This window comes from Equus quagga, chromosome 14, assembly GCF_021613505.1.
Source record: "Equus quagga isolate Etosha38 chromosome 14, UCLA_HA_Equagga_1.0, whole genome shotgun sequence".
Classification (NCBI taxonomy): domain Eukaryota; kingdom Metazoa; phylum Chordata; class Mammalia; order Perissodactyla; family Equidae; genus Equus; species Equus quagga.
Window position 1 is genome coordinate 67,837,123 of NC_060280.1, and position 26,231 is coordinate 67,863,353.

General features: G+C 45.1%; 2 protein-coding genes across 5 annotated transcripts in view; both read left to right on the forward strand.

Annotated features, from left to right (window-relative positions):
- Nucleotides 1–12,966, forward strand: part of POU2F3 (POU class 2 homeobox 3) — a 72,453-nt gene extending 59,487 nt beyond the window's left edge. The window contains exons 8-14 of the mRNA XM_046638251.1: nt 3–185; nt 608–749; nt 2,379–2,515; nt 3,982–4,143; nt 9,391–9,457; nt 10,599–10,734; nt 11,681–12,966. Coding sequence (XP_046494207.1) covers nt 3–185; nt 608–749; nt 2,379–2,515; nt 3,982–4,143; nt 9,391–9,457; nt 10,599–10,734; nt 11,681–11,720 — 867 coding nt within the window. The 3' untranslated portion in view covers nt 11,721–12,966. The remainder of the gene's footprint in view (nt 1–2; nt 186–607; nt 750–2,378; nt 2,516–3,981; nt 4,144–9,390; nt 9,458–10,598; nt 10,735–11,680) is intronic.
- Nucleotides 12,967–18,792: 5,826 nt separating this feature from the next.
- On the forward strand, nt 18,793–26,231 carry TLCD5 (TLC domain containing 5). Of its 4 annotated transcripts, none has more exons than XM_046684588.1 (3): nt 18,793–19,359; nt 21,073–21,272; nt 22,904–26,231. In XM_046684588.1, the coding sequence occupies exons 1-3, from the start codon at nt 19,127–19,129 to the stop codon at nt 23,473–23,475; spliced, it is 1,005 nt and encodes a 334-aa protein (XP_046540544.1). In that variant the 5' UTR covers nt 18,793–19,126; the 3' UTR covers nt 23,476–26,231. The 4 variants fall into 4 exon arrangements, with proteins under 4 accessions (XP_046540544.1, XP_046540545.1, XP_046540546.1 ...); XM_046684589.1 differs by having other exon boundaries at nt 21,098–21,272; XM_046684590.1 differs by having other exon boundaries at nt 18,793–19,039.

A 26,231-nucleotide genomic window follows, 5' to 3' on the forward strand; every position in this document is an offset into this window, starting at 1 on the left:
AGGCAGTTGGGCGCCCCGGGCTGCCAGGATCTTCTTTAGAACCCCACCTGGAAGCGTCCCAGCATCTCCCAGTGCCCAAGCATCTACCCAGCTCTGGAGGGGCTGATGAGCCCAGTGACCTGGAAGAGCTGGAGAAGTTTGCCAAGACCTTCAAGCAGAGGCGCATTAAGCTGGGCTTCACACAGGTTTGTTTAGGGGGAGGAGATGGAAGAAATCGGGTCGAGTGAGTGGAGACTGGTCTTCCCAAGTGCGGGTTTCAAGACCCACCTGAGGCTCTATGTTTGGGGCAAGCCCATTGTGTCCCTCTGTTCCCTGAGAATAGGGCACAGTCGCCATTGGTGGGGGAACTGAAGACACTGCTGGTGGAGGGGAGAGGAATGAGGGCCAGGCTAGAAGCTAGGCACATAGGCAAGGCCCACTCAAAGTCTAGGGAGAGAAGTAGACCAATTCTCCATCTTAGAGGGAAAAACCCGGAAAGGGGCGAGGTGATGGGTGAGTGCTTGAAGGTTCGCTGGGTGCATGATAGGTGCTAGGATGGTAGGGGGTGCAGACGAAAAAGAGAAGGAGCCTGTCTCTCAAGTTCCTCCCTTTGAATCCCCACATGCAGGGAGACGTGGGGCTGGCAATGGGAAAGCTTTATGGCAACGACTTCAGCCAGACCACCATCTCGCGGTTTGAGGCCCTCAATCTGAGCTTCAAGAACATGTGCAAGCTGAAGCCACTGCTGGAGAAGTGGCTGAACGATGCAGGTAGGCCTCAGGGACAGAGGACAGCTGGTGCCCTAGAGGATTCTGCAGGGAAGGGGCTAGTGACTTGTCTGTGTTGGGGCTGTAGGCAGTTGATACGTAACACCCCTTTCTTCTCCTCCTGAGTCTGGAACCAACTGAGAAATGAGGCCCAGGAGACAGGCAAGTGGAAATGAAAATGTCAGCTTCGTTACTCATAAAGCCCTTTGGAAGACATGGCTTTAGGTCTCTGGCCATGAAGACTTGTCCCCTTTCCATTCCCTGCCCCAGACCCACCCAGCCTAGACCTCAGGACAGCTCACGAGAGACGAAGTTTGGGTCTGCAGGGGAAACACACTTACCGAGACTGCAGTCTGGATGAGGTCTAGGTCGGGGGACAGGAAAGTGGGTTCTCATGGCTGGGAGGGGGAGGCGACAGGCACCACACAAGATCTCTGCCTGGCTAATTCTTGAGTAGGTTTTCAGGGGGCAGGGAGTTACTGTGAACTAGACTGGTCAGGAAAGCCTTACAGCAGGAGAGGGGTTTGCAGGAGATTCAGTCACACGTGGTGGTCAGGGAGGCATCCCAGGAGGTCAAGGGTGTAAGCCGAGGGCAAAGTGTTTAGCATACTGAATAGAAGAGTTGGTGTCAGGGAATAGCATGAGACAGTTTCTCAACCATCAATATCTTAGGCCAGTAATTCTTTGTTGTGGGAGGCTGTCCTGTGAATTGTAGGGTATTTAGATGTAGCAGCATCCTTGGTCTCCTCCCACTAGATGCCGGTAGCACCTGCCCCCCATTGAGACATGCAAAAATGTCTCCAGATATTGCCAAATGTCCCCTGGGGGAGTGATGGTGGTGCAAAATCGCTCCCGGTTGAGAACACCTGGTCTAGGTAGACAGGGAAGGAGCAGAGCCAGTGCCAAGGCTGGGACCTATGAAATAGATACGTGTAGATTAGTGGTTACTGTGGAGAAGGAGGAAGGGGTGGGGTGGGCAGCCACGGGTGTTACCCTCTCGGAAGTCCCCCTGACAGGCCGTCCCTTGGGCTACTTTTACTGCAGCACTGAAGTGAGAAATATGATCAGAGGGTCTTAGGGTCTTTGGGCAAGGACCTTATAGATCATTTCTAGTGTGATGCCCCAGCTAACACCTGAATCCTTCCTGAGGGATATCCCTGCCTATCGATCTTACAGCCTCAGCTCTAACACACTAAAAAGAAAATGGCGTCAACACCAACATTCTGCCACCAAGTGCCATTGCTTTTAGTTCAAAACGCCAATTCACATGTTACTTGGTATTCACGTCCAGGCATACTCGTAAAAGACAGACTCACAAATGTGATTTGTAGGAGCTCTGCCTGCACCCACTCACACCTACACATGGCGCTGATGTTGCCGTCCCTGAACCATGACCGCAAACACTGCAGGCACTGCTCTGGGAGTCATGGAAGACCTTTGCCCAGAGCAACGAAGAGAAGCAAGATTCTTGATCTCTTCTGGCTCTCCTGCTGGGGGGAGGGGGCTGGTCCTGAAAATGCCACTGCAGAACCCACCAAGAAGGTCATTGGACCTCGAGTCCGTTACAACAGGGCCTGAACCAGCCATGCGTTCCCTTCTCTGAGCCTCCTCTGCTCTTTCACCTCCCGACAGAATCCTCTCCGTCAGACCCCTCCATGAGCACTCCCAGCTCTTACCCCACCCTCAGCGAAGTGTTCGGTAGGAAGAGAAAGAAACGGACCAGCATCGAGACCAACATCCGCCTGACTCTAGAGAAGAGATTTCAAGATGTGAGTGGCCTCTTCAGGGGGGAAGCGGGTGGGCCAACTTCCACAGCTGCATGAGCAGGCTCACACAGACCCCTGGACACCAACCCCTCACCACCATATACCTGCCCTGGGAAAGGGTTAGAAAGCAAAGATACACTCCATCCCCAGGTGTTCGAGGCTGCCCTTCATCTCAGGTTCCAGGAACTTTTCCTCCACTGACCCTTCTTGCCATGACATCTATTTGGGGCCCATTGTCTCTCTCACTGGGAGATTTAAAGAATGGGAGATAGGGTCCCAGAAGAGGGTGTATCTATGTATCCAGTTGAGGTAAACGGAGCAAAGCCAGGGCATTATATATAAATTCTTTATTTTCTATAAATTGTTTTGTATTTTTCAAATTATGAATGTAATAAAGCCTCATTGTAAATAATTAGAAAAATGCACAATGTAGAAAAAAAAATCCACCATCAAATGCCGTCTACGTGTATTTCCTTTTCCACACACATTTAAATACCTGTGACCATACTATATACATACATTTTTTGGAACTTATAGCAAAAGCATATTCTTGAGCCAGTATGTGGAAGCTAATAATACCAGCTATGTGTTCCGTGGGAGATGGGGGAGAGAAGAGGGGAAAACAGGTGTGGTCTAAACAGCTACTAATCAGGATCCCTTAGGTACCAGCCTCCAGAGCCTCCATCCACACCACACAGGTCCATCCTCCAGGCCTCCAGGACTGCTGCCCCTCCAGCAGATTCTCCACTGCATCTGGCTCAAGGATTTGTGGCTGCATTCTCCTGGCAGGATGACAAGAGCTAGGCTTTTCATTCTGATTAGGTTTCTCAGAGCACAAGAGTAAGGAGGGAGGAAACGGGGCTGAGATCAAAGATTGGGTGTGGGGAGGGGTCAGAAGAAGACAGTGATCGATAGATACATATAATCTCCACAGTCTTGATGGGTCCATGAGTTTTAGCTTTATGATTTCCTATTTTGAGGTAGGACAGGCAGCAATGACACAGGAGAAGGATATCATCAGGTTAGAAAGAAAGAACACAGAGGGGAGCACAGCTTCTGGGGATTCTTCCTGCCCCACATAACTCATCAATGGACCCCTCTTTCCAGAACTTTTCCTGAAGGAAGGAGTGACAGAAAAGAACCTACATTTATAAAGCCTGTACTCAGTGTCAGGCCTGTGCTTGGCACTTTACACACATTTTCTCATTCAATCCTCACAATAATCCTATATGGTAGGCATTATTATTCTCATTTCATAGATGATAAGACTGAGGCTCAGAGAGGTTAAGAAAGTTTCCTAAAACACACAGTAAGTGATAAAGCCTATATTCTGTTCTAGGTCTGCTTCTAAAGCTTTTGATGCATCTATTGTTCTATACTGCTTCTCTGGAACATCTGTCCCCCACCCCCGATTCTTGACCCTATTCCTTTCTCCTCCTGACAGCCCTCTATCTCTTTGGTCTCTGTAGAACCCCAAACCCAGCTCAGAGGAGATCTCCATGATTGCAGAGCAGTTGTCCATGGAGAAGGAGGTGGTGAGGGTCTGGTTCTGCAACCGACGCCAAAAGGAGAAGCGAATCAACTGCCCTATGGCCACACCCATCAAATCGCCCATTTACAATTCCCGACTGGTGAGTGGCCGGGAACCAAGTTGCCTGCCAAGCACTGGGGAAGATGATGCCTGGAAGGCAAAGAGTCTTCTTCATTCTGGGGAATATGGGGCTTGGAAGTTTAGGGAGGCATACAATAAATAAGCAAATAGATGCTTATATTAAATATCTAAAGAAAAATCAAGAAGGCTAAGGGGATAGAAAGTGACAGTGGGGAGATGCTTTTTTGATAGAGAGGTCAGAGAGGACCTCTCTGATAAGGTGACATTTGAACAGAGACCTCAGTGTTGAAAGGGAATGAAATATCTGGGGGAAAGAGTGTTCCAGGCAGAGGGACCAGCAAGTGAAAAGACCTGGCATGTTTGTGGAACAGCAAGGAGGCCAGTGTAAGCTGGGCCAGAGCCAGGAAGGAGGCAAGAAGTTGGAGATGAAGTCAGAGGAGTAGCAGGGAGCAGACCACCCAAGGTCTTGGGGGCCGTTGAAAGGACCCTGACTTTTAGTTGGAGTGAAATAAGAAGCTGCTGGAGAGCTCTCAGCAGAGAAGCCTGAGCTGGCTGACATGGCTGCTGTGTGGAGAACAATCTGTGTGGAAGCAGGAGATGAGCCTGGAGCATTACAAAAATCAGGCTGAGAGCAGTGGAGGCTTGGGCTGGGGCGATAGCCATGGTGGTGAGAAGAAGTGGTTGGATTCTGAATATACTTCGACCATGGAGCCAACAAGTTGTGCTGATAGCTCAGATACAGAGTATGAGAAATGAGGCAAAGAGGACTTCAAGCGTTTTGGCCTGGGCAACTGATTAGAAAGTGCTGCCACTTTTTGAGATGATGAGCCTGCAGGAGGAAGAGGTTTGAGGGGGAAAACTAAAAATTTGGAGCTGGTCGTATTAAGCTAGACACCTCTCCTGGGCATCTGAGAGGAAGTGGCAGGTAGACAGTTATATCTATGGTTCTGGCATTCAGGGGAGAAGTCAGGGCTGGGAATAATTTGCAGTTTAGGCAGCCTTGGAAGTTGGGAGAATAGGAAATATCTTCTACATCCAGGAGAGAGATAGTGCCTGGTAGGCAGGCATGGGAGGGTTCTTCTCCATCCCTGGGGATGATGATGGTTGGAAAGTTAAGGTAGTTGGGGATAATGGTGTTGTCCTCTAGTCTTTCAGCACTCAAGGATGGGTGAGATTCAGCCTTGTCCAGGGTGGGACATAGTTGTTTAATAAAAACTACACCATTGTTCATGCTTTCACCAAACATTTGACTATCAACTCTATATTGGTCTTTGTGTGGAGTGCTGGGCATACACAAATAAATAATATTTGTCCCCTGTCCCAGAGGACCTCACTGCCTAGTAGAGGGGATAGACAAATAAACAAATGATAAACAACATGACAATTTCTCTAGGAGAACTTTGGAGTAGCAGCTAACAAAGCCTTGGGAGGTGGTAGTTAGGGAAAGCTTCCCCAAGGAGATAATTAGTACCTGAGCTGAGTCTAAAAGGACAGGAAGGAGTGATGAGGCAAATAAGTGGGAGGTGGAGTTCTCACAAGGGGAAAGGATGAGAACAGTGGTATGCAGCAGGGAGAATATATGGCACATTCATGAAACCGCAGGTGGTTCCGCGTGGAGGAATGTTGGAAGAAGAGGCTGGATAGATCAGCAAAGGCAGGACTGAGGGGACTATGTGCAATGCTAAGGAGCTTGAAGTCTTGGAGGAGTCATTGAAGGACGTTAAACAGAGCACTGGCCTGCTCAGATTTGCTTTTCAGAATGATCGCTCTGACTGCAGTATAGAGTGTGTCTTCAGAATCACAAGATTCATTGCAGGGAGACCAGTTGGACATGACTGTGGTTATCCGGTAGAGGAATAATGAGGGCTGAGGCAGAGCCACGTGGTAAGAATGAGGGCGATGGGAGAGATTCAGGAGATAATTAGAAGGTAGAATTATTAGGTCTTGGTTAATACACTGGAAATCGGGTGGGGGCAGGGAGAGCAATGAAGGAGAGAGAATACTCTGGGATGACTCTCAGCATTCAGGCTGGGCTGATTGTGTAGATGGTGGTGCTGTTGATGGAAAAGCAAACACAGGTGGAGGAACTGGTTTGGGAGTAGGAAAAAGTGATGATTTCTGTTCTTTACATCATTATGATGTACAGTGAGGCCTAGGGGAAACCCAAGTGGGAATGTCCCTGGGCACTTGGAATCATGGGCCTGGAGGTCAGGAGGGAAGGCCAGCATAGAGATATGGATTGGGAGTCATAAGCATACTGGTGGGCGTTGCAATCCTGGGTGATGAGGAGCTCACCTATGGAGTTTGCACGGGGGAAGCAAAGAGGAAAGTCCAGGGCTCAACACTGGGCAACACCACCATTTTAAGGATGGGCAAAAGAAGAGGATCAAGGGAAGAAACTGAGAAGTAGGAGCCAGAAAAGGCAAGAAATTGCAGTGAAGTAAATGCGAGGGGTGAAGTAGAGGTCAGGAGCCTCGTGGGAGTGCTATTGGGACACAGATGAAAGACACCCAAATTAGAATGGGGTCTGGGAGGGCTGATCCCCGAATTTGTTTGAAGAATAGATTCAGAGCTAGCCAGAAGGACAGCATAGCAGACAGAAGAAACGATCTGTGAGAAGGCATGGAATTATAATACAACATGATACATTTGGGAAAACACAAGCATTTCAATCTGGCTGCAACCAAGGGTTTGGGACTAAGGCAGAGAGTTTAATGAGGGCCAGATTGTGATGGGTCGTGGATGCTAAATTATCCTCAAAGCTATGAGGAACCATTGAAAATTTTAAGTTGGAGGCAACATGATATTCAATCATCATTCCTTTCTTAGATATTTATTGGGCACCCACCATACGTTTGGCACTGGGATACAGTGGTGTACAGGACACATGTGATCCCTTGCTTACAGTCCAGGAGGGAAAATAGACATTAAACTAATGTTATTTGTGATGAAGGCTCCAGAGAAGATGTACAGGTATTTGAGGGACCTGACCTAGTCCAGGGGGTCAGGGGCTTCTCTGAAGAATGATGCTTGAACTGACAGTAGAAGACATTAATGGGGAATAGTCTGAGTTGGGTAATGCAGGGAGGATAGAGTTTAGGGAAGAACATTCTAGGCAGAGGAAACAGTTTACACAAAGAGCCTGAGGCTAGGGTGGGTGGGAGAGGAAGCAGAGAGGCTGGAAATGAGCTGGACCCCAGGGAGAGAGAGAGTGACTGAGGAGACTGGAGTAGTAGGTGGAGGCTAGATTAGTAGGGCGTTGTAGGCCGTGTTAAGGAAGTTGAACCATGTCCTAAGAGCCTTGCAATCTTTAAAGATGCTGCTTAGCTTAGAGTACATGGGAAGTAGGTTGCTGCTTGGGTTCAACCCGAACCCAAGACATCAACTTGGAGAAGAGTGGTGGGAGGCATGGAGGAGCCTGGAAGGAGCCTCATTCATTCTCATCATTCATTCAACACATATTTGCTGAGCACCTGCAAAGTTCCAGGGACTGTGGTAGACACTGCGGATAGAGTAGTGAGCCACACAGGTGTCGTCCTGCCCTCACGAAGTCTAACAGCCTAGTCGGGGAGGAAGACATTAAATAAATAATTATATTAATACTTGTGGTGTCATGAAGAAAGAGGACAGAGAAAAATGTTCTGATCCTATCTTCTCCTCAGGTCTCACTGGGACAGTCTCTTTGGGACCAGGACATGGTTTCTTCTTCTGATATGAAATGATCTCCAAGATATACAGTTAAGCAAAGAAAAACAAACAAACAAACAAAAACGGCCAAGGTGGTGCAGACCAATGTCAGCAGAATGCTACTATTTATAGAAAAAATTAAAAAGGGGGCACCATATATATGTCTGCTTGTGTACGCACAGCCTGTCTCCAGAAGGAAATGGAAGAAGCTGGTCATAATGACTAAATACATTTATTTAAAAACAACAACTCATTCTTGGGTGTGGCAGCAGGAAGGGAGGAGGAGCAGAGAGAGGGAGATTATTGATAACATCTCTTACCACACTGCCCTACACCTGGCTCCACCCTTCGTGGGCCTGCAGCCTACTGAGGAGGCTCATTGTAAAAGGACAGGTACATGAACGCGGCCGAAGCCCCTGCTCATTAATTAGGAGATGAGAACATGCCGCATCCTGTTGGGATGGGATGTTCCAAACTGGGGAGGAGAGGAATAGCAAATCACAGCTCCCTGAGCAGAACTTCTTTCAATGTTCTTTGAAAACATTGATCAGAGCTTCCTCTGTCAGCATGAGAAGAATAAGAGAGAGGGAAAGTATGCAGATTTCAGGTCAAATGATGAGGTGAACAGTGTCTAGAGACACACAGCAGTTGACAGCTTCTTTCAGGAAGGAAGGAAACGAACATTTAACAAGCCAGCACTCTGTGCTGGGCACTGAGTTGGAAGCATTATGGACATTATCTCATTAAATCTTAATTAAAAGAAAATATATGGGAGGTATTACTGCTATTTTAAGGATAAGAAATGAGTTAGGTAACTTGCCCAAAGTCTCATAGATAGTGATGGAGCCAGGTCGCACCCCCAGATCTGTCAGGCTACAAAGTCCATTCTTTGTGTTACATCTTGTTCTAGGTTGTTCTAGGATAGTGACGCTGAGGGGAGATTCCTGAACTCTGTGGGAGGTTAAACCAGATTATCTCAGGTCCCTTCCAAATCTCAGAGTTCATGATGCTGTGAGGTCTCCAGGGCAAAACGAAAAGCTTCAGAGACTGAAGTTCAGCTTCTCTGGTCGTCTCAAGAGTCGATGGTCCACTCATGCATGAGGATGGGACGCCTGAAACAGGGTCGGTAGGGTCAAGCACTCTGCTGCCCTGAGCAAAAGCAGGAGGCTTTTAGGAAGGAAGAAATAAGGACTGGAAAATAGGCAGCCAAGTGGCTGTGTCTGCCACAGCAGGATCCAAGTGGAGTGTCCTTCTCATAGCCAGAGCACTCAAGCACGGCACCTTCAACCTGGCAATGCCAAAGAAACCTTGCCGGGGATGTACAACAGGGAAGGCAGGGCCTGGTGTCAGCAGCAGGGAGCTGTGGGAGCAGGGCAGAGCTACAGCTGGATGGTCCAGCAGGGTGGTCCAGAGGCCTTCCTGTGAAATGGGGGATGGAGTATAGATTTGGGATTAGGAAATCTTGAAGGAAGCTGAGCCTTGGTCTCTGAAGAGTCTGGGACCCAGCATCCTGGGAGAATCACCCAAGGTTGGAGGAGGGAGTGGAAATGGACATTTACAAGCTTCTGTTGCCTTTCAGGTCTCTCCGTCTGGGTCTCTGGGCCCCCTCTCTGTCCCTCCCGTCCACAGCACTATGCCTGGAACAGGTGAGCTTTAAAATGAGGTTTCCGAATAACATCACAATTCCTTTAAATAGTGGAATATTAGGACTGAAGATACCTACCTAAGTCAGCATTCCCTAACTGTATCTCAAAGGATATTAAAATCTGTGCTAGGAGAAAAAAACTTCCGTGATCTGTCCAGTAAGTTTGGGAAATGCTGAATAAGCAAAGTTTAAACAAGTGTTTGTTTTTTATTTTGTTTTAATTGTAGCACTTCTCAGCACCGAAGTACATTATACGTTCCTAAATGAGCTGTATGGAAGGCAGGATGTTCCAAAATAATTGTCTACAGAACTCAGCTTTTCAAAAAGTACCTACAGCATTTCAAAGAACTAGATAGGGTGACCATCGGTCTGGATATGCCTAGACAATCCAAATGTCTGCCTCTTGTCCAGACATAATTATCAATAGCACTCCCTTCCACTCTTCAAAGTATCTTAGCTTGGATGGTAAAATATGTCACCATATCCATTGAATGCTGTGTAGGAAACTCAAATGTAAGAATTCAGTTTAATCCAAATCTGCCGTTTTTCAGAGGTCAAAAATGAGTTTCAGGGAAGTGAGGCAAGTTGCCACAGGCCACAAAGCTACTTAGTGAATGGCTGGGGACTGAGTCTCAGATCTCCTCACTCCTGGCTGTGCTCTGTCTAGGAGACCATGTATATTTTCCTTGTAGAGATGGGAGCACTAGAGAGGCTGGCAATCTTTAGTTATGCTCTCCGGTTCTCTTTTCCTCCCCAAGCACTTTTCTTTCTTTCCTCTTCTCTTCCTTTCCAAAGCTTCTTGTTCTTTTTCCTGTCCCGCCTGTTGGTCTGGGCTGCATATGCCCAGCCCAGGGTGTGTCCCATAGTAGGGTGATTTTGGCATCTGTCCTTTTTGCATTTGGCAAGTGTTGGACTTGCAGAACCAGCCATGCCACTCTCCAAGGCCTGGGCTGAGGAAAGCATTTATGATGAGGGCCCCTCTGGGGCTAGGCATTGATGCTAACATGGTAGGAGGTGGATGATGAGTGGGAGTAGGGAGATAGTGAGATCCTTGGGGGATACAAGTCTGAAGGGCCATGTCATGAGGTCCCAGGACCCAGCTGCATTATTTTCCCCTTGTTTTTGCTTCTCTTCATCCTCAGCAACGTCATCCTGTTCCCCTGGGAACAACAGCAGCCCTTCGTCTCCTGGCTCAGGACTCCACGCCAGCAGCCCCACTGCATCTCAAAATAACTCCAAAGCAACAGTGAACTCCTCCTCCAGTTTTAACTCTTCAGGGTAAGATGGAGGGCAGAGTACAGCAATGTCCCAGAAGGGTGAAGGGGCATGGGAGAAGCTGTGTCTGGGTCAATACCTTGGGAAAGAAAGCTTGTCACTGGGTTGGAAAAGAGGAATGAGTTGACAGGGAGGGAACAGACAGAGAGCCAGACTGGACTTTATCCCTAGGGAGTGGGCTTTAAAAGAGAAGCTTCAGCCAGTGAGCAGTCCTGGCAAGGAGCTGATGTCAACAAAGCCAAAATTTCCATCCTCACTTCGAGGATGGAAATTTCCATACACTCCTGTCAGAAAGGGCCAGGTCCTTCCCTGGACTTAGGAGTGCTCCGCTTCATGCCAGCAACCCCATTCTTGGGTGTTGTGATGTGAGCCTGAGCTTTGAGTGTGGCTGGCACAGCGAGAGAGGGAAGTGAGGCTGCTCCCTATCCCACTCTCCCACCTGGGATGCAGTGGGAAAAGCAGCCTCTTGGGCCAAAGAATCTACTCTAAACAGTATTCTCAGAGCAGATGCCTTAGGAGATTCTTCCCTAATTCAGAGCAAAACAGAGACTTGAAAGTTAAGCAATAGATCAAAGCCCTGAGCTTGTAGAAAGAGATGAATCCACTTGTCCACTCAGCACGGTAACCAGCTCTTATTGGCCAATCGTTGCACGGCCCAAAAAGTTGGAGCTCCGCAACCATCCCCACCAAAAAAAGAGAGAAAACAATATAGTGTACATTTTAAAAAGTTGTTTTGAGATATAATTCACATATCGTAAAATTTACCATTTCAAAGTGTACAATTCAGTGGTTTTTAGTCTATTCACAAGGTTTTGCAACCATCACCATGATCTAATTCCAGAACATTTTCTCACTCCAGAAGGAAATCTGTTAGCCCTCACTGCCCATTCCCATCTTCCCTCATCACATTAGCAGCTTCGTGATTGACTCGTTTCCTTCTTCCTTCCAGATCTTGGTACCGATGGAATCACCCCACCTACCTCCACTGAGACCAAAAAGTTTCTCCTATTCCACCTGGCCCTGTATTCCCCACTGGAAGGAAGGGAAGCACACCTTCTCTGTATGGAAAGATTACTTTCAGAAGAGTGGCAGAGAATCTCCACTATCAATGAACCCAAATTCTTGCCTTCTTCAAGAGCAAGGACCTCTGGAGATCCAAACTGTGATTGAACCATGTGCTGACTCCTAGAGCTCTTGAAATATGTACCCCTCCTAGGAGTTTACCCTTTTCCTCCTCCTTATCTGTGCCCTTATCCTCTAGTTCTAAATATTTTAGATGGCTTCACTGTGGCCGTAGTCTTTCAGAGAAAGGACTTCTTACTATGATTCTCCAACTCATCTGTGGGCTTCTGGGGACAGCCATTTGCTTGGCATGCCAAACAACCAGGAGAGGAGACAATGCTTTTGACTCTGAACTTAGCCGCAATCTCCGAACTGATTCAAAAATCTGTGAGAAGATTTGAATCTGATGTCTCCACTAAAGCCTTGATGGTTTTCTCTGTTCAGCAGAGTTTTCTGACTGAATCTTCATTTCACCCCATTTTCCTTTTAGCCCTGCTCCCTTTTCTAGAACCAAATCCATCGATGATTGCGTTCTCCAAGTTCCCTCCTCTTTACAGAAGGCTGAGCCACCGTCAGTCCCTGGGCACATTTCTTTACCCACAGGTGCTCTTCTGTCTGCTACGTCTGGCCAGAGTTCAGCAGTGCTTCCTCCCTCTCTTCTTCCCTGTGTTTCCCCTCATCTTGTCCTCTCTTCCTTCTCCTGGCTGCAGAAGGAAGCACACAAAAGCCAAAATGCAACAATTATGCTGGCAAAATACCTGTATATAGCCCTTTCCTGTTTTTGCATTATGTTCTTCTCTCCTTCATGTGGAATTTTCCAGCAAAATGTTTAACTCAGGTGTGAATTTTGAGGACATCTCTGTAATATTTTATCTTCTTTTAAAAAAAAGAAAGGAAAAAATACCAAAGTGTGAAATACTGTGCTAGCTCCCACAGGAGTTCCCACGGGGGCTGGGAATCCTTGTTGACTTCTTGGGAACGTTATCTCTAATCTCCTTCTTTGTGGGCCAGTGTGTAGAGATGTAACATGAAGCCATTCCAGAAATGGTAACTTTTTTTAAAAAAAGACTGCATATCCAAGGAAATGTTGAGATTCAAAGGAATCTCTCTGTTTCTAAATAAATTTGTATAGTGATGGTGTAAACTATTCCACTATTGATAAGAAGAGGTCGAGATTGCTGTTCTGTGTCTTTTGTTGTGAGGGGGTGTGAGTGCATATAATGAAATGAGATGGGGAAAATGTTTCAAATTGGTGCAGTGAGTCTATTACTCCCCAAACTGATCCTAAAGATGACATACCTTAATACAGGGCTCTGAAGAGTTCAGACTTCTTACTCTTTTTGATTAAACTACCTTGAGGGCAGAGTAGGCAACAGATTGGCTCCTTTGGTAAGTGGGAGAATGGTAAATGTCTGAGGTCAAGTCATTCGGAGCCTTAGGTGGAGGCTGAGGCCGACAGCTCATATCTCGGATATGATGAAGGTCAATCATTCACTATTCACAATGGAAAGCAATAGATATTTATGGCAAAGGATAATTCAATAATCAAATCTATTTGGCTTTGGAATGCACCGTGACTTTGGGTGAGGGGACTGAGGGGCAAGGAAGCTTTCCTTGTGTTTTTCTTAGGTTAATAAAAATTTAAGTAGTTATCATTCCTGAGGTAAACACTGACATGTGGGAAAGTGAGACCCTTCAAAAATGTAATGGCTGATGGGGAAAAACTAAAATTGGGATTAAACATTGGGTGCAAATAATAATATCCAAATGGGAAACCTATACATAAAAAAATCAAGAGTTAACTGTCCCTGATGTTTGAATGGGGCTTATAGTAAGACTAATATTTCATTTATCAAGTAGGAGAAGGCCTCCTGGTAGTGGTAACATTCTCAAGAAAAGAACTAGTTGAAAGGGGCTAGGTGTGTAGCAGAGACAGCAAGAGGAGGCTTCAGCAGTGATTTAAGTAAATCAAGGCACTACTCTGCCCCCATGAGCCCATCTGTGCATCTCTCTGCCTACACGCACATGCCTGTGTGCACTCCTCCTTGTATACTCCTTGGTGCCAGAGCTTACCCTTTCCTGCTGCAGTCCTGGCTACCTTGACATCCTGCTCAGGTGAGTGCTGAAAGTTGATCTCCTGCACTGTCCAGGACTCTGGTTTTCATTTGTTGCCTTTTGTTTAAACACAATTTTTTTTAGAGCAGTTTTAGGTTTACAACAAAATTGAGAGGAAAGTACAGAGATTTCCTGGGTACCTCCTATCTCCACACATGCATAGCGTCCCCCATTATCAACATTCTCCACTAAAGTGGTACATTTGTTACCACTGATGAACCTACAGTGACACATCATATCGCCCAAAGTCCATCGTTTACCGTAGAGTTCACTCTTGGTGTTCTACATTCTACAGATTTCGACAAAAGTATAACGACATATATCCATCATTACAATATCATACAGAATATTTTCATCGCCCTAAAATCCTCTGAGCTCTGCCTGTTCATTTCTCTCCCCACTACACCCTTGGCGACCAGTGATCTTTTTACTGTCTCCATAGTTTTGCCTTTTCCAGAATGTCATATCATTGGAATCATATAGTATATAGTCACGTACCACCTAATGATGTTTTGGTCAACAATGGACCGCATATATGATGATGGTCTCATAAGATTAGTACTACATAGCCTAGATATGTAGTACGCTATACCGTCTAGGTTTGGATAAGTGCACTCTATGATGTTTGCACAGCAACAATATCACCTAATGACCCATTTCTCAGAACGTATACCCATTGTTAAGTGATGCATGACTGTATAGCCTTTCTAGATTGGCTTATTTCACTTAGTGATATGCATTTAAGATTCCTCCATGTCTTTGCATGGCTTGATAGCTCATTTCTTTTCAGCATGAAATAATATTCTATTGTCTGCATGTACCACAGTATGTTTATCCATTCACCTACTGAAGGACATCTTGGGTGCTTCCAAGTTTTGGCAATTATGAATAAAGCTGCTATAAATATCTATGTGCAGGTTGTTGTGTGAATATAAATTTTCAGTTCCTTTGGCTAAATGACAAGAGGTGTGATTGCTGGATCATATGGTAAGAGTATATTTACTTTTGCAAGAAACTGCCAAACTGTCTTCCAAAGTGGCTGTACCATTGTGCATTCCTACCAGCAAGGTCTGAGAGTTCCTGTTGCTCCACACCCTCGATAGCATTTGTTGTTGTCAGTGTTCTGGATTCTGGCCATTCTAATAGGTTTGTAGTGGTATCTCATTGTTATTTTAATTTGCATTTCCCTGATGACATATGATGTGGGACATCTTTTCACATACTTATTTACCATCTCTATATCTTCTTTGGTGAGGAATCCATTAAGGTCTTTGGCCCATCTTTCAATCAGGTTGTTTGTTTTCTTACTGTTGAGTTTTAAGAGTTCTTGTATATTTTGGATAACTATCCTTTATCAGATGTGTCTTTTGCAAATATTTTCTCCTAGTCTGACTTCTCTTCTATTTCTCTTGATCTTGTGTTTTGCAGAGCATAAGTTTTCCATTTTAATGAAGTCCAGCTTATCAATTATCTCTTTCATGGATTGTGTCTTCGGTGTTGTATCTAAAAAAGGCATCACCAAACCCAGAATCATCTATGTTTTCTCCTATGTTTTCTTCTGGGAGTTTTATAGTTTTGCATTTTAGCTTTAGGTCTATGATTCATTTTGAGTTCATTTTTGTGCAGGGTATACGGTCTGTATCGAGATTCATTTTTTTGCATGTGGTTGTCCAGTTGTGCCAGCACCATTTATGAAGAGACTATCTTTTCTCCATCATGTTGCCTTAGCTCCTATGTCAAAGATCAGTTGACTATATTTATAGGGGTCTATTTTTGGGATCTCTATTTGACTAGGTTCTTAAGAAAGAAAGAAACAGAATTGTAGCCTAACTGCTTAGCCTCCAGTAGCTTCCATTGTCCATTGACTCGGACAGTTGCTGAATAGAGTCAAATCTGAAAGTGAGTACCAACTTACTTTTCATGTCTGCGTGATTCCATAAAACTTATAATTCCAATGAAGTTTAAGCGAAACTTGATTAGCTTCTTCAGCACCTAATCAGGCACAAGAGCATCTAATGGCAACAACCAGTCATTGTCCAGGGGGTCAGAAAGGAGAAAATGATCGTTACTGCGGCTTTTCAAACTTTGTTTCATACTTCGATCTTTAGTTGACTCAAGACAGGTGGGCCCAGCTGTAGGCTCCTAATGCCAAGGACTTTTGGTCCAACCCTAAGAATTGGCTTGGTCCCAGGACTCAAATTAGGAATCCTGCCCTGAGTCCCCAGGTGTCTGGCCTCTGTGCCTCTCCCCCCGTGCACTCTAAATGCTCATGTCATATCTCATGTTCTGCATTTGTTGACTCTTCTGCTTCTCCCACTTGACTGAGGTGAGCTCCCTGTAGTTGAGGTTGTCTCTTTTTCTCCATTTCCCCATCACTAGCATTGTGACTAGTACGTAATAGGCAATTAAGATTTTTAAAAACTGAATTCCTTTTTTACCCCTAAAGAATTTCTAATGCCCTTCACTGAGATTAGGAGCTGTGCACACAGAAAAATACAGTACGCATCCATAGGACATTCTAGATGAGTGGAGGCAGCATATCTTGCTGGTTAAGAGCACGGCCTCCAGAGCCATATTGCCTGAGTTCATAACCAAATCTGCTTCCTACTAATCATGGCACCTTGAGGGAGTTCCTTGACTGCTCTGTGCCTCAGGTTCTCCTCTGTAAAATGGGCATAACAATGAAATCCATCTCACAGAGTTATTGTGAGAACGAAATGAGTTAGTATATGTAAAGCACCTAGAACAATGCCTGGCACATTAATAAGTGTTATCTGTTATTATTGTGATTATGATTATCATTGTCATTGTTATTAAACTAAATTGGTGGGGAGTTTCCTATCCCCTGCTCTCCCTAACAGCCCAGAACTTTTCTGGGAGATGCCACTGTTGCCAACGATTTGATAAGATGGAACAAGGACTGTGGCCAAAGATATATAAATAAATAAAATTTAATCCCAGATAATGAAGCTTGAACCTGGAATCCCATTCACCCTACGATAAAGGCCAATAACAGCTCCACTGGGAGAACTGGCGCCTTCCGTTACCCCCTCAGCCTTTAGACTCCTGAGGCCTCTAATACTCTGTTCTTTCCTGGGAAATGATGACAGCAAAAAGAAAGTTCCAGATTCACATACTAGAAGAAAAAAATACTGCAACAAAAACCAGGGGGGAAAGGATTGAAATTTGCATACTATCCCTTTAGTGAGATGGATCTTTCCATGTTTTTTTCCTTCAGGCTATCATTACCTCTTATCTGGTCCATTCCAACCCACTTGTAACAGGCTGTCTTCTCCAATTCATCTTAAACTGCTTTTAGTTGAGTGTATGACAGGGATTCTCAACCCTGGTTGCACATTGGAACCACCTGGGGAACTTTAATAAAGGTTAATACCCACACAGAGTTTGATTTCCTTTGTCTAGGGTGTGTCTGGGCATCGGAAGACTTAAAAGCTCCTCAGGTGATGGTATAGTGCTACCTGGGTTGAGAACCACTGCCCAGATGCTCATACAAATCACTGGGGACCTTGTTAAAATGCAGATTCTGATTCAGAAGGTCTGGGGTTAGGGTCTGAGATTCTGTGTTTCTAACAAACTCTCAGGTGATGCAGATTTTTCTGGTCCATGGACTACGCTTTGAGTAGCAACGGCTTGGAGAAGGTGACAAAATTATTCCCTTGCCCAATAACATTGTAGGTTTCCTGTTATCCACATAATAAGAGGCCTCGGCCTGGCATCTTAGGCTGGTATCAGTCATTTAGGGGCCTCTACCAGCAGTGGTTCTCAAATGTGACTGATCATCTGAAGGACCCCTGGGCAGGTTTTAAAAGATACAGATTCCTGGGACCCACACCAGGCCTACTAAATATAATCTTCAAGGTGGAGCCTGCACAAGGGTATTTTGAAAAAACTTACCAAGTGGTATAGATGATCAATGAGGTTTAAGAGCCAAAATATGCTTCTGATATACTTTTCTGGACTCACTTCCCATTCATTCAATCAGCAAATATTTATTGTACCTGCCTCTTATCAAGTACTAGGAAAACAAAGATGAAAACAGTGTGATCCTTACTGTTGAAGGATTGAAAAGACAAATGACCCAAACTAGACTACTTACTATTCCCCAGACATGGCTTAAACACTCACATCTCTGTGCAAAGTCTTCTCTTTTACGACTGTCTGGGCCCCCCAGCACCCCATCATTGCCTGTCTGGATCAACCAAGCCAGATGCCCTCTTAACCCCCTTTGAGCCTCCAGACATATGCTTGGTCGTCTCTTCGAACTTACTTTCCTTGGTATTAAAATAGATCCAGAGAGGAGAAAGGATTTACCCAAAGTAACATAACAACAATAATTAACATTTATATAGTCACTTCCATGTGCCAGATGTTGTTCTAAGCACTTTACACATATGAAGTGTGTAAAATTCTTACAATAACCTTAGGAGATAAGTCTTATTAATATTTTCATTCTACAAATGAGAAAACTGAAGCACAGAAAAGTTAAAACTTGCCCAGTAACCAAACCAGGTTTATTCTTAAGCCTTATACTACTCTACTGTCAAGTTGGTGACAGGGCTGAAATGATGAGTAACTTCTAATTCCCAGGCCTGAGGCTTTTCCTGGGAATTAGTTATTTGTGTGCTTGTTTCACAATTTAGGCTCAAGCATGAGGGGCAGGGACTATGTCTTACATCTCTCACAGTGCCTAGTAGGAGTGAGGCTCTTAGTGGGTGCTCAACAACCGGTAGTGGATGGGCTGTCTCCTGGTGGGGGGGGGGGGGGGGGGGGTATGGATAATTACTCAGAGAATAACAAACAAACAAGGACAACCGCCTGCAGATCTCACGTCACCAGTAGATCACACGGACACACACACACACACACACACACACACTGAGCCCTGCGCGAAGGAAAACCCTCCGTCTCCCTTAGGAACCTTGCCTCGTCCAGCTCCGGCTCTGCGCTCCGTCCTCCCAGCCACCAGGTGCCCCCAGACCCCCGGCTCCTCCTCCTCCTCCACCGTCAGAGCCTCATCCTCTCTCCCTCTTTCCGCTGCTTCCTGCTCGCGGGATCCGGGCCCCAAGCTTAGGGGCCCAAGCGCCCGAGGCTTCCCGGGGCGCTCGGCCAGGTAACCGCGCGGCGCGAACCGCCCAGCTCCCGCGGCCGGGCTGGGCTCCGGACCTGCCGGCCCGCTGGTGTGGAAGGAGGCGGGCGGATGGTCTGGCCTCCGAGGGGACCGGGCCTCCTCCTGTCTTGGGAGCGGGAGGCCTGTCTGCGCCAGGCTCGGCGCCCGCACGGATGCCCGCACAGCGGCCGGGCTCAGGTGTGCCCGAGCCGGGCTTGGCCACAGCCCGCAGGCCGGTGCAGGGGAGATGCGCTCGCCATGCCTGCGAGCCGCCTGAGGTTGCTGCTCGCCCCAGCCACGCCTGCTCCGAGGCCGAGAGCCAGGTGGGCCCGCCCCGCGCTCCTCCTCCCGAATCTGGCCCTGGAACGGGAGGAGCGAGGCCCGGAGCCTTGGAATTCTGAGCTGGAATGACCATCTAAATACCCTGCCATTCCTTTACCCTGGAGTAAAAAGCCGAAACCCAGAGATGGAGTGACTTTCCCAAGGTCACAGAGTTGTATCTTCCATTTACAAATGTCTCTTGTTTTATTGAAATGTTTGTAAATGGACTACTGTTTCCTCTGTTCTGCCAGGGAATTAGGATTCAGGGAAGAGGACTCTAAAAATACTAATCGGCATATCCAAATGAGCTGATCCGCATTACTGGCCAGTGACCCTGGCCTTTGAAAGGAAATGAGGGAGGACTGTTCTTTTCACTCTGGGTACTTTGTATTTCTGGCCCTTGCTCTGAAAACTGGCCTAGACGTTTTACAAAACTTATCTCGGAACTGCTTGTTAGAACTGGACTGGATTATAGAATTTTTCAACCCTCTTTTCTTTTCTTCTTTTTTTTTCAATTGAGGTGATTTGCCGGCACTCTTATGGCTGGTTAGGGGCAGAGACAGAATAGGAACTCGTCTATGATTGACGTCTACTGTTCTCTTGACTACAAATCTGATTTCAGATGAGCTGTACAGAACTTGACCTTCATCAAGCCCTCTCTGGATAGCATTCTTGGGAGTGGCTTGTGTATTGAGTGTGTTGGTCCACAGATACTATTTCACTTGTCAGAATAGGGTTAAGCAGTGTAGCCATGCGGAAGATTCTTGCTGAGATGAGACAGATATCTGAAATGTTTTTGACTGTTTCATTCCTCCTTTCAATAGAGGGGCTAATGAATAGTAATAACAGCATCTTAGTTATTTTTTAGTCCTGTATGACTAAATTGACTCAGTCACGATAGTTCTTATCCTGATATATTTGTCACCCTTAAAAATTTCGAAGTGTAGCTTTGTGACTTTGTTTCATTTTTAACTGAATAATTGCCTTAAAGATATTTTTGTATCTCAACAAAAACTCTCCTTTTGTACTTCAAATCCTTCTGCTTCCCTCTTGGTAAATCTCTGAGTTGGATTTCAGAACTGAATAGGACTAGGATTTTATTTTACTTTTTTCCTTCCAAGATATCTGGAGTCTTTGTTTAGCGCTATATTTAGGTTTACCTCAAGTTTCGATGTTGCTGATAAACCTGTGACCCACATCCAAACACCACTTGAGTTCAGTATCAGCTTAAAACCACATGAAACTGCCATGTGTCATATGACCTATCGAGTCGAGACCACAAGTGGTGGCGGTATTTTTTTCATGAGAGCTTCTTATTGGGACTCTTGAAATGTGAACACATTATCTAATACATGTATTATATTACTTGTGTATCATTTTCCAAGGTCAGTCATCACTGGCTGGTTATGATTGACATTTACTCATCGTAACCACATGTTATATTAGACAGTCTACTAACTCAGAAGGCAGGTCTGGTTTTCAGTTTACAGCTTTTAACGGCTGCCAACATGTTATCTCTAAGGAACACGGAGTCAGAAATACAGCCACACTTAAACAGAAGATTCTTGACTATGCAGATAAGGAAGAAGGGTTTCAGCGAAGGCAATATTTTTATACTATTCTAGAGTAGAAATGAAGATTATACACAAATTGACCCAATGCTGTTTTCTTAGGGTGCCTCCTTTGTTTTTCTGGTTTCGGTCTTTTCATCATAGGATGGCATTAGCTCTGTGTCTGCAGGTGCTGTGCAGCCTGGGGGGCTGGCTCTCGCTCTACATTTCTCTCTGCCGCCTGACTAAGCACCGAAGCTATGAGTGGAGCTGCCGCCTGGTTACCTTCACCCATGGAGTCCTCTCTATAGGCCTCTCTGCTTATATTGGCTTCATTGATGGCCCTTGGCCTTTTACCCACCCAGGTAGGTGGGAGACAGTAGAGGATTTTCCCTTAGGGATTCATCATTTGGGGGGTAGTCTTAGAAAGATGGGACTTTTTCACAGAATTTGTACAGTATTGAAGAATAATTAGCATTATAATTTGTATTGGGAGTCTTCATTCGTCTTCAGTGTTAACTCTGATATTGTGTATGTCACCTATGGTTTCTGTTTTCATAACTCTCTACTTTTAAAACAAATTTTAAGTGCTTGTTTCAATTTAATTGATCGGAATGTACAAGTAAAGCCAATATCAACATCCACCGTCGCCCCCAAATAGACTGTATTGTATATACTTTTTGGTAACCTGCAATTTTTACTTGATTGTATATTCGAAGGACATCATCTTTCCATGTCTGTGTATATAGCTGTCCTTTTTAATTGTTATGTAACACTGTGTTGTATGCATTTACCATCAAATAGATGATGGTAAGCAATGCCTCATTATCTGGGCCAGTTATATTAATTTTTAAGCTGCTAGATGTATGCGTGCTACTTCCTTAGAGTACAAAAATCATATCCCCTGTATTAGTTTGTTGGGGCTGCCATTACAAAATACTACAGACTGGGTAGCTTAAACAACAGAAATTTATTTTCTTACAATTCAGGAGGCTAGAAATTCAACATCAAGGTGTTGGCCAATTTTGTTTCTTCTGAGGCTTCGCTCCTTTGCTTGCAGATGGCTACCTTCTTGCTGTGTCCTCACATGGTCTTCCCTTCGTGTGTGTCTGTGTCCTAATCTCCTAGTTTTATAAAGACACCAGTCACATGGGATTAGTGCCCACCCTGATGACCCCATTTTAACTTAATTACCTCTTTAAAGGTCCTATCCCCAAATAGAGTTATATTCTGAGGTACCGGACTTAGGGCTTCAATTTTGAGGGGCCGGAATTCAGTCCCCAAGTCTCTAGAATATGATTGTTTTTCAATTCCTTAGATTCTGTTTTTAAAAAAATTTCCTTGGATTCACATATTGAGCTTCTGAGTTTTCCCCCAAACTGTTAAACTGATATGAAAGTAACTCTTAGGCTTTAAGTTTTATATGATGGTTTCTAATGGATTCAAACATGTCAGGTCCTTGCACGCTATTGTCTTGGACACGGGAACACACTAACTTCTGGGGTTCTTTCCAGAGTCCAGTTTCAAGATCAGTTAGGACCACGAGTGCCCAATAATCCAATCCATTAAGCTAAGAAATTAATCTGACACCCAGGACAGCATAACTAAAAGAATCTGGAAACAGACCTTTAGCTGGTAAAAAAAAGTAAAATAAAATAAAAGAAAGAAGCCATGTAGGATTTTAACTGAAAGAACAAAATAACTCTATTTTATGCTGCTGCACAGAAAGGACGCTGAGATAATTGCTGATGCTTGAATCACTCATTGAGATCTGATTCATCAGAACATTTCCTGGGGCCTGTAACGTTGTTTGCTTTGAGAAAGACCAAGTTTTTAGATTTTAGTCTTTCTTTCGTTGTCATTAAAAAGCAATGTTCCTGCCATTGTTTTTGCTTTCAGTGATTCAAAAAGGTTTGAGAGACGACAACATAGGATCCCTCTCCAAGGTAGCACAATTGCCAGTCGCTCAATTTGCTTCTATCTTGGTTTATTTCAGGCTCACCTAATACACCTCTCCAAGTGCACGTTCTGTGTCTCACCTTGGGCTACTTCATCTTCGACTTGGGCTGGTGCATCTACTTCCAGTCTGAGGGTGCCCTGATGCTGGCTCACCACACACTGAGTATCTTGGGCATCATCATGGCCCTGGTGCTTGGAGAGTCAGGCACAGAGGTCAATGCAGTCCTCTTTGGAAGTGAGATTACCAACCCCTTGCTGCAGATGCGCTGGTTTCTCCGTGAAACAGGGCACTACCACAGTTTCACTGGAGATGTGGTGGACTTCCTCTTTGTGGCTCTGTTCACCGGAGTGAGGATTGGCGTAGGAGCTCGCCTCCTTTACTGTGAAATGGTCTCACCCAAGCCCAAGTGGTTTGTAAAGGCTGGGGGAGTAGCGATGTATGCTGTGTCTTGGTGTTTCATGGTTAGCATCTGGCGCTTTGCATGGAGGAAAAGCATCAAGAAGTACCATGCCTGGAGAAGCAGGCGAAGTGAGGAGTGGCAGCGAAAACGTAATGGACATGTCAAGACGCACTCGCCAAGGCTTGCTCCAGATAATGGATTGGGTTAAGTCAGCCGTGGGAACCAGGTTGGAAATATGGCTGTTACGGAATCATGCTTATAACAAACTTAGGTTTCTAAAAAGGGCTAAATGTCTTGATCAGTTTGGTTGGTCTTCGAGTGCAGCACATACCAGTATTAAAACACTAACTTCTACCATCGCACAGTTGTAGAAAGTGTGACTCCTCCTCAGTGGTAGTTGTGCATCAGTCAGAACTGTGAGGTGAGCACTGCTGCATCCCTTTTAGTCTGTGGTGACCCTGGGTCCTCTCGTTGCTAGGAGGCTGGATGGTCAGACAGCTTAGAAAGGAACTCGAAAAAGATTACTGCTCTTTCTTCCTTATTCCTTTGAGAAGTGACTCCTTCAACTTTCCATGTAGCAATTTATAATAATTCACCCCATTTACTAAAAAGGGAGGAACTTCCAGGAAGAAGAATGCCTTTGACATTCTGACCATTAGATCAGGGGATTGAATCTGCTTAAACGAAGGGGACAGAGGATGAGAGAAGGATGGGGGTGAAGCTGTGGCAGTGGTGATGGGTTACTTACTGAGCATCCCTGTACCAACTGCATCTGGGGTCCCCACAACCACCCTCAGGTTCGCTAGGAGGACTCACGAGACTCAGTACATAGTAGTACTCATTGCTTTATTATAGGGGAAGGATACAAAGACAGATCAGAAAAGAGAAGAAGCACCTGGGGCAGAGTACAGGGAAACCAGGCCCAAGCTTCTGGAGCCCTCTCCCACTGGGATCACATAGGACGTGCTTAATTCTTCTAGCAACAATTTCCGACAATAGGTGTGAAATGTCCACCAAGGAAGCTCATTAGAGACTCAGTGCCCAAGGTTTTTATTGGGGGCTGGTCATGTAGGCAGCCTTTGCCTGGTGGGTAGCAAAATTCCTGACTCCCAACAGGAAAGCAGGTATTCAGCATAAACCATATTTGCACAAACAGTTTAGGCACAGTGAGCCAGTCTTATCAGTTAAGGGTGGGAGCTCTCCCGAAATCTAAGCTCCCAGATGCCAGCCAAGGGCCAGCCTTGCAAGCAGCCTTTCCAAGGAGAGCAGTTCAGTCCTGCCATGTTAACTCTTTCTGCACAAAAACCATAGAGCCAGGGCTTTGGATGAGAGATGAATGAGGTGTGGGCAGATTTACCGAGTCCTGTTGTACGGGTTCTGCCCAACTGGAGAAACCATGCCAGTTCTCAGGGCTTTGTGCATTAATCTCGTAGGCATGAGAGGCTGTGACTAAATTCCATAGGGATTTACCCTGTGGATTCCACTGAGCTTGAGATGACAGTTCAGGTTTCAGCTCTGCTGTGCACACTGCAGGCTAGACCCAGAGAACCAAAGTGTGTCCTGGCCTCAGGGGGATGAGGCTAATTTTTTTGCATTTCGGATACATTCCCTTTTAGTCCTCTTACAACTTTTTCTCGGAAAAAGGTGCCAGTGTCTATGGACAGAATGTTATGACAAGGCCAGTCTTGTAAGGAAAAAATATTTTTTAGTGTGATAGTCTCTAATCTCACCTAGGAAAAGCAAGAGTGTAAGCACAGAACAAGGGGATAGGAATCAAGAATTCCTGGGCTCTTTTAACTAATATTGCTACTCACTTGCCAGATCATTTGGGCAGGTCGCTTGTTTACTCTATGCCTCAGTTTAAACCCTGTTGTGAATGAATGAAATACCCCATTGTGTATTTCATAGAGGCAATATGTGGCATTTTATTAAGGGAGGTCTTTAACGTAGGGCTTTTATGAAAAAATGAAGTACTTATTTATTTATATATTTGTTGTTTACTTATTTATTTGACTATGTTATTGAGGCCCATGGTGACTGATTAGCTCAGTTGGTGAGCCAGTGTATGGGGTTCTTGAAGTCAAGGCTGAAGGTCAGTAGGAAGTGTGAGCCCATCCTATGGTGACTGGTAATCCCAACCTAATGAGTGGTCTTGAAAATGGATATCATTGGCCAGGCATGACGGAGTGGTTGGAACCACGTAAAGTCATCATTGCTCTGGGAAAAGCAACTTGAAAAGGCATGTTGACAGTGAGTCTTCTCAAATGACTGTCATTTGGTTAAAGAGTTTTGCTGGCCATGGAAATAATCTGACAGTAGCATCTCTATCTCTTTTTGTCTACGATCAGTATCCCTAAAATGCTGGTTAGGTTCCTTCCAACAAATTTGTGGTCAAAGTAGGATGCCGGGGAATGCTGATTTTAGCAAAAGCCTAGTAAAAAAGAGTGGCTTGGCGCATGAGCTTAAAAAAAAAAAAAAGAAAAAGGAAAAGCTGGCTCTTGAATTTGGGCACAGGGTAACCTGTTCCATACCAGCCAAATGAATAGGCTTAATCTGGTACCAATTCTTTCTCCTTACTCTTCAGAAATGAAGGGATTGCAGATCTTGCTGTTGTGGGGTACTCTCATGGGAATGTATGTAGTTTTTTTGAATTTTGAGAAACCTAAATAATGCTAAGGGAAAGAGATTTCCTCATTTCAGCTATTCTTGATGTTGCAGCTAATACCTATGAAGGAAACTCTCTGAGGGAGAAATGAGAAATAAAGATGACTCAGCAGTTAAGATGCTGAGTTTTTACATCACAGGTAAATGAAGGGCTAATTCACTTGTGTGGTCAGAGCAAGTGCAGGACTCATTTGCATTTGCATTACTATGTAATAATTACTAACACTGCTCAAGAAGGATTTATATTTCAGTAAGATTTGTACTAAATTTTATAAAAATAAACAACTTTTTATCAACCCA

Coding starts and splice junctions, on each gene's coding strand:
- TLCD5 (XM_046684588.1), top strand. CDS start 19,127: ATGGTCTGGCCTCCGAGGGGACCGGGCCTCCTCCTGTCTTGGGAGCGG. Junction 19,360..21,072: donor GCTCCGAGGCCGAGAGCCAG/GTGGGCCCGCCC, acceptor TTTTCATCATAG/GATGGCATTAGCTCTGTGTC. Junction 21,273..22,903: donor TTGGCCTTTTACCCACCCAG/GTAGGTGGGAGA, acceptor GGTTTATTTCAG/GCTCACCTAATACACCTCTC.